This window comes from Tachysurus fulvidraco, chromosome 25 (assembly GCF_022655615.1).
Source record: "Tachysurus fulvidraco isolate hzauxx_2018 chromosome 25, HZAU_PFXX_2.0, whole genome shotgun sequence".
NCBI lineage: Eukaryota > Metazoa > Chordata > Actinopteri > Siluriformes > Bagridae > Tachysurus > Tachysurus fulvidraco.
In genome coordinates this window covers 9,997,528-10,008,452 of record NC_062542.1, presented here as the reverse complement: position 1 = coordinate 10,008,452, position 10,925 = coordinate 9,997,528, and the positions used below count along the sequence as shown (strand labels likewise).

Genomic DNA, 10,925 nt, shown 5'->3' with positions numbered 1-10,925 from the left:
GTGTGTGTGTGTGTGTGTGTGTGTGTGTGTGTGTGTGTGTGTGTGTGTGTGTGTGTGTGTGTGTGTGTGTTGATGCTAGCCTTGGGTTAGGACTGAAAACAGGTCAATATAGTGCCACTTAATGTATGAAATTAATGAATGACCCTCAACATGCAAGAAACACTGCTATCCATGATCAGCAGAAAAGCATCTCAGGATGCATGGCACATCTAACCTTGAAGCAAATATCAAACAAAACAGTAGACCACATCAGTTTTCCTGTGAGGAAAGAGCAATTATCAGATTCTACAGAGAACACATTTACAGCTAATGTTTAGCTAAGGATTGAAAATTGCTTGGACTTTTCTCAGCTTTCAACAATCCTGTGCCCTGTGTGGTATCAGATCCATGTTCAACACCATATCATGTTTTTCTTTACTTAATCAAACCTTCAGATTCAAGCATACAATGATGTTGCGGAATAAAAGATTTCATAATTGCAAACAAATAAGGTACTTCATTTTCATTAGTTACTCAAGTGTTAGCTGTGTAGTATACTGTAGCTTTGTAGCCACCTTCTGGGCATTGATGTGAAATGTAAAAATGGCAAACAAATAGATTATACTGAAGATAAAAACTATGCCAGATGCATTCAAAAGGCATTCACTTGATTATTGCATATTTCTGTTTTATCATTTTAATAATCCATATTTGTCAGCATTTATATTATCAGTATGATTTATTAATCCTTTTTTTTCCAGTATGAAATGTTTGTGGCGTGCGTGTGCGTGCGTGCGTGTGTGTGTGTGTGTGTGTGTGTGTTTATGTTTAGAAGGTCCCACAGATGTCCCTCTGATGTGTTCGCTCCTAATCCTGTCCACAACATCCTCATCTCTGCTACCTCCATCTCTGCCTCATGTCTTTTCCTCACTGCTGCAGTCTCTAACACATACAGCAGAGCTGGTCTCAGCACTGTCTTCTACACATTTACTTACATTCTTGCTGAAACTCTTCTGTCACACAACAGATACAAATCCGATTCTTGATTTTGCCGCACCTCCACCTTCCTCTGTCTGAGATAGAAACTCCACTGCTGTCTCTCCTAGACTCTTCCACACCTCCACAGGTTTGTCTACTTTATTATTATTATTATTATTATTATTATTATTATTATTATTATTATTATTAGTAGTAGTAGTAGTAGTAGTAGTAGTAGTGGTAGTAGTAGTATTAAGAAGAAGAAGAAGAAGAAGAAGAAGAAGAAGAAGAAGAAGAAGTACTGCCCACAAGGAGTTTTACATAGAATTGAAACTTTCATGCAAGCACATAAAAAAGTGTAGACTTTTGCCTGTTCTTGTGTTTCTGTGGGATTTCTATGGGTTCTCTAGTTTCCTCTGTCCTTAAAAACACATTTATCCAACAGTAAGTGGATTGTCTACACTAATTTTCCACGAGATGTAAACCAGAGTGTGAATTGGCATCATTTACAGAATACATTCTTTGAGCCTCATTTTCAGGAACTACCACAACCAGTCAGTTGATAATACAACTGACAGCAGGGGGCGCGATTCACCTATCTATCATTACCTACACACACATCTATTATTAGCAATCACCCTTACAATTTAAGACTAAATCTAGCTGTAAACATATGTTCATTTTTTCCCCTCAGAGTTAATTACAATAATGATTCATTAAGTGATAGTGCATTAATAATTGATTGTTTAATGTGCAAAACTGGGTTTTGGAAAGCATGCTTTGTGCTGTTTTAATGCAGACACATTTAATAATAATCTAGTTAATTAAGCAATTAGGCAAAGAGCAGATATGATGACATATAACAGCAACATACTACATGACTAAATACTATACATGATAGTTAGAAATAGCAAAATATCATGTGACACGAAAAATTGTACATGTGCTTGTGTCATCAAAATGTCCTGAAGGACCAATGACATCCTGTAGATGACTATTGTTTGGTGTGTCTTAACTACAACGAACAAATGGCTTTAAAGTGAGTCACTATGTCATTTACTTCCACCCAGAAGCCCCCTAAAACTCAACACTTTCCATTCTGTTACACTGATCTTCAGAAGATAATAGCAAGCTCATGTGGGTGCCTTGGTTTTACTACCATAACCTACTTAGATAAAATAAGTCAAGAGCATTTTTTGGCTAACACCTTAATGTATGCTCATTTTATGTTCAACATATATTAGGACATTAGTTTAACTGGGCTACAAAATGATCCATGGTGACAAAATGACATATCTATGCTGTGATTACATAACCTTAAACATTCATTCAGTTTTGGTGTTAAATGTACAGTATGTCTATATCAATCATGTTCTACAGAGTAAATTAATATACTAAAAAATCTAGTTCTTTAATTGCATACTCCTGTTTTTTTCTCTATGAAAATTGATTTTCATTCAAACCTGTCTATTCTATACAGAGGATTGATATTGTAATGCCTTCCCATTTATGTCATTCTTTGAACCTTTGTATTCTTTTCTTTTTATATGTTGTACATGTACATCCCTGTGTGCTCTTTACCCCATTCACCTTTTTGCAGGTTAGGTGCAAGCCCAAATCTACCCTGCTAATAACTTTTGCAGTCGTCTGTTATCTAATAACCATACCCCCAACCCCACATGCCCTGATACCCATAGTAAATAAATTGCTATCTCTTATTGGTGTAGGTATATATGCACTTCCCAGGGTCTGTTTCCTCCATGTTTCTTGTTTTCTCAAAAACATGCAGGTAGAAGTGGATTGACTGCTCTAATTTGCCTTTAGACATGAATGAACGTGTGATTGTGTGTGCATGCAGTGTTCTGCAGTGGATACCTGACCCACCAGGGTGTATTCCTACACTGAACCCAGTATTCCTGGGATAGACACCTGAATGAATGCATGCATGAGTAAATGAATGAATGCATGAATTAATGAATGAATGTATGCATGCATGCAAGGACCCATGTTACTGTGTGTACAATGCCATTCGCCATACCCACATAACCTATGTTTGCCCTGATTTCACTCTGTCTATTCTTACATCACTCTGTAAACGCAAGGTTAGTGTTTTTATTATGCTCTTGCAAGGAGACCTAGTAAGCTAGTCCATACTAAATGCCTTCATTAATCTCTACCTGTACAGACCAGAAAACAGCAAAAAGCCTGAAAGACTCTCAGCATATTACATGTCTGTAAGAATAATTAGTATATTCAGCTCTACCACTAGCTGCCATTAATCCATGTAGTTATAATCTAGTGCTGATCTCATTAATAAATGATGAGATTAACTAGATCTACTTTAACATATTATTATCATTCAAAGTATCAAAGTGTGACATCTTTTTAATTTTTGCATTTCATCAGCACTTTATAGTCTCTACAGATCAAAAATCCTCAATCCAGATGCACGTTCATCTCCCACCCAGCCATTCATGTTGCCGTCGCCCACTAAAGATCCTTCCGATAGAACAAATAGTCCCTTTGTTACAGTCTTTTGGACAAAAAAAGAATATATCGTATTTACAAAAGACATCACTACACGAGACGGATTGTTTCTAAATGTTGTTCTTACAGAATGGCAGAAAGTAGGATTTAAGGTGTGTGTGTGTGTGTGTGTGTGTGTGTGTGTGTGTGTGTGTGTGTGTGTGCGCGCGCGCGCGCGTGCGTGCTGATTTGGCGGGAAACTCGGCGGATGGATACACGCGTATGGGGAAGCGAGCCGAAGGAGAGTCGGATTTTTTCTCGTTGCGATGACAAGCGCGGATCAGACAGATTAGTGACTCCGAGTGTGTGAGAGTGTGTCGTGTGTCTCTGTGCTTACCGCTTACTTACTTACTTACTACAAGCTTTGGATCAGGAGCGGATTGGATTTATGCATGCTTCCTGGGAGCACTACAGTGTTGGATTACACTCTTTTTCACACTTTATTTATTTTTGCACTATTTTCATCTGCTGCTGAACACGTCTGAGATTAATTACCGTTAATACATGGTGAGTGTGTTTGCTGAACCGAACTTAACCTGTGCGTTAACCCGGGGGTTTGTTTTCTGCTTAGATTTGTTGTGTCAATTCTATACGAACATAGATTTCTATGTGTTTTCCCCAGTCTGTGTGTGCGCGTACTGTGTTGTGAATCCGAACCCGCTCGTGACTAACGAAGTGACAGCACGGGAGTGTTTTTGCATGCAGCAGCGCACTGTTTTTAAAGCGATGTCTGGGGTCAACGAATGTTGTAAAGTTCTGCAACACGGTGCATTAAGCTGACACGGACACTTTGCATGTGGATGTGGATGGAAATAAATGAAGATTAATCCTTGCTCGTGCTCCAGAAGTTCATCTCTCTCTCTCTCTCTCTCTCTCTCTCTCTCTCTCTCTCTCTCTCTCTCTCTCTCTCTCTCTCTCGTTATAGCTATCATGCCGATGAGTAGTGGTCTGGCGTGGAAGAACTACGATTACGATTACGACTCGGTACAGCCGTGCTTTTACTTCGACAACGATGAGGAGGACTTTTACACGCAGCTGCACCAGGGTCAGGCGCCCAGCGAGGACATCTGGAAGAAGTTCGAGCTCATTCCGACACCGCCGCTTTCCCCGAGCCGGCGGCTGTCCACAGCCGAGCAACTGGAAATGGTGAGCGAGTTCCTGGGTGACGACGCGGTCAACCAGAGCTTCATTTGCGACTCGGATTCATCACAGGCTGTCCTTAAGTCCATCATCATCCAGGACTGCATGTGGAGCGGCTTTTCTGCTGTCGCTAAGCTCGAGAAGGTCGTGTCCGAGAGGCTCGCGACACTGCACGCGGCACGGAAAAGCTTGTCCGCCGGTAGTGATGCAGCGGACAGCAGTGGGGTCTATTTGCACGATCTTAGTGCGTCGGAGTGCATCGATCCGTCTATGGTTTTCCCGTATGTGCTGACGGAATCGCCCAAGTGCGCAAAACTGACAGCGCCTCCGGATCACTTAGACACGCCGCCCAACAGCGGCTGCAGCAGCGATTCAGGTACGTTAAATGCTCATGTTGTTGAAATAAAAAGACATGCATGGATGACGCATCCATAGTTGTCATCATATTTGGGAGAAGGACTTTCTTAGTTATGATGAACAAGGTGTGATGCACTGGTCAGAAAGGGAAAGGGTTTCATGTTGCAGTGAGTCTGAGTGATCTGGACTTGCATAAGCTTCCTCTTTTCCACCCACACTTTGGTGAACAAGTCTGGACCATAAGTCAAGCTTTGAGACTGCAGTGTTCAAATATCAGCTGATAAAGAAAGTGGGTGGGGACCAGAATGCAGAGATTTCTCTCTCTCTGTCTCTCCCCCCTCCCTTCTTCTTCTACTCAGAATGCCACTACATTCCAGTGTTTTCCCACAGCTCTTAAGTGTGGGAATGTGCAAATGCTGAAGAGATTTTTCTAATCGTAGCCGTTTTATTTTCGTTTGCAGATGACGAAGAGGATGAAGACGAGGAAGACGAGGAAGACGACGAGGAGATTGATGTGGTGACAGTGGAGAAGCGTCAGAGGAGGAGCGATGCTGAGGCGAGCGAATCCAGGCAGCCCAGTCCGCTGGTGCTGAAGCGCTGCCACGTCTCCACACAGCAGCACAACTACGCTGCCCAGCCGTCCACGCGGCACGAACATCCCGTCAGCAAGCGCCCACGCCTTGAAGTCTCCTCCACAGCCCACGGGAGCAACCGGTACAGCAAGCCAAGGAAGTGCACAAGTCCACGCACGTCAGATTCGGAGGACAATGATAAACGAAGGACACACAATGTGTTGGAGCGTCAGCGCCGTAATGAACTCAAGCTAAGCTTTTTCGCTCTACGTGATGAGATACCAGAGGTTGCCAACAACGAAAAGGCTGCCAAGGTGATGATCCTGAAGAAGGCTGCAGAGTGTATCCACAGCATGCAGGCGGATGAACGTAGGCTGCTGTCCATCAAAGAACAAATAAGAAGAAAGAGCGAACAGTTAAAACACAGACTTCATCAGTTACGAAGGTCCCAACTATAAAAAACTGAAAAGACACAGAGAGACTTTTAAGAAAACAAAGCAAACAGACATTTAAGAACCGTTCCTCCTCATTTTGTATGCAAGTTGTGCATATTGTGATTTTTGTTTTTGTTTTCTTTTGAAAATTGTCAGATTTTTGCCTATGTTTAAAGCCGCCACATTTTTTTTAAGTGGCGATCAAGTAAAGTAAAATAATTTGTATTTAAGTCATTTATTTTTATTAATAAAACAAGAAAACACAGGGAGTTGTGGCTCTAACAAAATAATTTGTATTTTTTTGTATATACTGAATTCATATTTCATAAAAAGTGTATTTTTTGATCCTTATTGTCTGAGTGTTCTCCAGACAGTATGTTGCTTTATGTTCAAACAGTTCTGAACCATAAATTCATTTTTTCTGAAAATGTGTTCTGTATTTTGTTAAAATTTTATTTAACCATAAACAGCGTTAACACAACCGACAAAATCCAAAAAGGTGAACTAAAGTTAAATATAACTTTATATTTTTATCAAAACTAAGATAAAAGATGTGTAGATTTATGATAAGTGGGCATACATAAAGCTTGAGAGCAGTTTATTATAATAAAGTAGAGGATGAACCTGTACTAATGTCTGAGTGCTGAAAACACAGCAGGGAATCTGTTTTATTGAGATGTATCTAATCTAACCAGACAGTATTACGGCTATACTACAACGTGATGCTGTAAACATTTAATGATGTGCAGATGCAGGATTTGAAAAGGAATAGAAAATTATATTTATCGATGTAAATAGAGCTGAATTGAATTGTATTGTCGGCATCTAAGCTGAACAGCAGACACATGAACACATGCATGCAAGCAAATGTTGTTTAATTCAGCTGCTATGAGAAGAACTGAACAGTTGATGGTGGATTTTATAGTGGCACCATTTACACTCCACCGCAATCACTGCTGCTCGGTGCCAACCACACCCACTAACACTAAGATCCCGCCTCCTGGGTCTGATTGGCTGAAAGCGTTTAATTTCTGCGCTATGATTTGATAGCAGTTCATGTTCCACTGTATGTGCATCCAGTGCAGAGCAGTATTTCATATAAAGTGTTATTACAAAAAAAAGCAAATATATATATATATATATATATATATATATATATATATATATATATATATATATATAAAACCTGTTTGACTCGTGAATCATCGAAGAGTCGAATCATCGATGAATCTGATTCATTTAATATCATCTTTCATGTCGTGGAATGTTTGTGGGTTTTGTGTGTGTGTGTGTGTGTGTGTGTGTGTGTGTGTAAAGAATAATGATAGTTTCTACAATACGTCGTTAGCACGTAGCTTATCCACGAAACATGAATCATCGTTGAATTCCATGATGACGTCGATATAAAACTCCGGTTCCAGGTCTGAAGAGTGCACGCGCCACTTTCCCTGCGCTGCGGTAAACCCGTGAGATCAGCCACTGTACACCGTGACGTCACCCAAAGTCTCGCGCTGTCTGCGGAGCTTGGAGCACGTGTGAAACGAGGTCGAGCTACAGCGACTATCCATAGTGGCCAATAACACAAAGAATCACCGTGCACACCAAGAGGAACACAAGTGGAAGAAATCCTGAGCAGTACATGGTAGGTGTAGGATTATTTCAGTTTTTCATTCCACCTCTTGTGCTTGGTCAGTAGCCTGTCAAGAACAAATATGTCTGCCAGATTATATGTGCATACAACTCTGTAAGAGTAAAGAAAGATTAATAAAACCATATTTGCCACTTGCATAAATGCATGCATTAACGTGTACGTTATATATGTTTATAAATTGTTCAGATACTGTATGTTGTAATTATCTTTTTTAATAACTATATTTTTTTATCACATGCTCTATTATATATCATTTTATGTTTATTGAAACAATTAAGTATTTAATATAATGCATACAAAAATCCCAAATAGGTTACTGATATGTAGCACAATTCCTTTGTCTTTCTGTGAACATGTCATGCATCATATCTTGCATAAAGATGTCACTGTGTAAATATATTTTATATAAATAGAGCTGGAATTTAGCTAGATTGAGTTGTTATGCTTGAATTGTGATTTCTCAATCTATATTATTTAGTTATTTTTTTATGGCTGTCAGTAAATCTGAAAAGATTTGCTACCATTAATGCACTTTCCTTCAAATAATATTCCAGTTGTCTATGTGCCAACATATTTTACAAAGTGGAACATTTATACTGCATCACTGCAGCATGTTGATTTTGCATTCTGGAAAAAAACAGCCACCAGGCTGTAAAGTCAGGCACACTCAATCCGCATTTATTCTTGGCTAATGCTGTTTGTAGTGTTAGTATTGTTAGCGTTTGTGCCATGTGCATGTAGGAATAGTAAGGATTATTGTTTTTTTTTCATTGTCTCTATCCTCCTCCAGAACGTGTCCTCTTAGGGATTTAGTCTATAATAATAAGCATGACACAAAACACATGTTTATATTTTTTACTCTGTTTACAGGGATGAAGATGTATTCATAGTGTGAGCTAGAAGTACAACCAGAGCAAATCAATTTTGCACAAAAATTCTAATATTACTGTCATATTTAAAGGCATAAGATAATTCACATCTTAGATTTTTGAGTCAGAAGGCACAGCAACTATCATACACAAGGCAACATCATACACTAAAATACGTTGCCTTGCATCTCACTCGTTTGTGTGCATATTAAACATTGCATATCTAACCATATGTAACATATTATACTGATTATCAAAGAAAAATCACAGGCTTCTGATGATGGCTTGAAATAACATTTAAATGTAATATTTCTTGATCTTGAAGGACTCAAGCAAATTATTAAATAATTAAATTAACTCAAGCAAAGCAAAACAAACAAACAAAACAGATTATTATTATTATTATTATTATTATTATTATTATTATTATTATTATTATTAATCTGTGCTTAACTGATTTTGTGGGTTGATGTGATCGCCTTTATATATGTATAAAATTTATTTGTTTATTAGAAAAGTCTAAATCTTACCATTTATTTACACAAATCTGAAAACGTACATATGTTTACATAATTGTTTTGTGTCATTTTAGATGTATTTTCATTACTAACTAAACCACAACAAATTTGCATTTATGTCTCTTTCATAATTCACTAACAAAAGTTGTCTGAAGTTATTTTACCAAATATCATTTGGCATGACCATGAAGGAAAGACCATTTTGAGATTTTGTACTAAAAAGAATTCAATGAAAAAAGTTACATGGAGACACATAAGAAGTGTTATAAAACATCTAAAAGGTTTGATAAACTTTACAAAGCAAGATCTGATTGTCATGCTGGAATGGTTTGGAAGGTTTGAAGTAAACACACACAAAAAAAAGAAATGACATGTTGGAATTGACTATTTGTATATACAAGTAACCAATTAAGATAATAATATAATAACTTTTAGTATGTTTAAAGTGTCTGTATTCTTCATTACCCATTTAAGTTTTACATGTAATTTTACTTAAAATGTGGTTTTCTGATCTGAAAACAGCTATAATTGAATTTTTACACAACCATTTTCCAATATTTCTTTACATCTTAGAATTAGGAAAATTCTGGAATTTTCAGAAATTATTCAAGGATAGAGATTTCCTTAACACTTTAGGGTAATGGACTAATTCATGGTGAAATGAGTCACAACTATGGTGGCCGAGAAGTGCAAAACACATTAACAAATCCGAAAACAAAACAACAAATTCAAAAACAAAACAACAAATCCGAGAACACATTAACAAATCCGGAAACAAATTAACAAATCCGGAAACAAATGAACAAATCCGGAAACAAATTAACAAATCCGAAAACACAACAAAAAGCCAGACAACCCGGAAACGGTATAGTTTGCGAATGGAAACTTACCGGACAAGACACCTGTCATTCACCTGTATATCTTGAATGACAGGTCTCTTGTACAATGATCGGTAAGTTTCCATTCACAAACTATACCTACCTTTTCCGGGTTGTCTGAATCGTTGCACGAAACACATTAACAAATCCAAAAATACAACAACAATTCAGACAACTCGGAAGAGGTTGGTATAGTTTGTGAAAGTTGGAATATGTGTGTAAAAGTGTACAATATCCTTACTGTGGATTACTGTGGATTAATTTTGTTATTTTCTTATATTTAAACGGAGAACTTTACACATTAAACATAAGATTCCATACTTGTATATCTTGAATGACAGGTGTCTCGTTCGATGATCGGTAAGTTTCCATTCACAAACTACTGTATACCTACCGTTTCTGGGTTGTCTGAATTGTCGTTGTGTTTTCGGATTTGTAAATGTGTTTTCGGATTTGTTAATTTGTTTTCGGATTTGTTAATGTGTTCTTGGATTTGTTCATGTGTTTTCGGGATTTGTTAATGTGTTTTGCACTTCTCGGCCACCGTACACAACCATGAATAATCAAATGGCAGGTTTGCACCTTAGTTTCTGTATATAGACTCTATAGATTGGATTGAAAGAAAACATTCACATGTACATGAAACCGTTGGTTACAAAAAGCCTGATGGATTTCGTTTTCCATAACAGGGCACTTTAATATTTTGTTTTAACTCTCAGTGAAGACTTGCTAACTCTAGACAAGAATCAACAGAAAGAGAAATCAAGGGTTGCATCCACAAGTTAAAGGGAGAAAACAAAGATACCTGAGACTTTATACCTCCGTCAATGTAAAGAACACAACATGCATTTGGTCTTTTTATAAACCTTTTAAAAAGTAATTTGACTGTGTGATTTATGACCCGGTTTATTCTGATTTATGACTTATCCAGATTTATGACTGGATTTTAGACCCAGTTTATTCTGTTTGCTATATGGAATTTCTTGTGTATCGCTCTTTTTATTCATGCAATATTCATATAAT

The 10,925-nt window shown here is 37.8% G+C and overlaps 1 protein-coding gene across 1 annotated transcript; it reads left to right on the top strand.

The window, feature by feature from the left end:
- Nucleotides 1–3,738: 3,738 nt before the first annotated feature.
- On the top strand, nucleotides 3,739–6,414 carry myca (MYC proto-oncogene, bHLH transcription factor a). Its single transcript, XM_027173292.2, has 3 exons — nucleotides 3,739–3,990; nucleotides 4,409–4,999; nucleotides 5,442–6,414. The coding sequence occupies exons 2-3, from the start codon at nucleotides 4,414–4,416 to the stop codon at nucleotides 6,008–6,010; spliced, it is 1,155 nt and encodes a 384-aa protein (XP_027029093.2). The 5' UTR covers nucleotides 3,739–3,990; nucleotides 4,409–4,413; the 3' UTR covers nucleotides 6,011–6,414.
- Nucleotides 6,415–10,925: the final 4,511 nt, after the last annotated feature.

Bases quoted from the DNA above. Each gene is read 5' to 3' on its own strand.
- myca (XM_027173292.2), top strand. From the start codon at position 4,414: ATGCCGATGAGTAGTGGTCTGGCGTGGAAGAACTACGATTACGATTAC. The intron at 5,000-5,441 runs GTACGTTAAATG...TTTCGTTTGCAG, and splicing joins CGGCTGCAGCAGCGATTCAG to ATGACGAAGAGGATGAAGAC.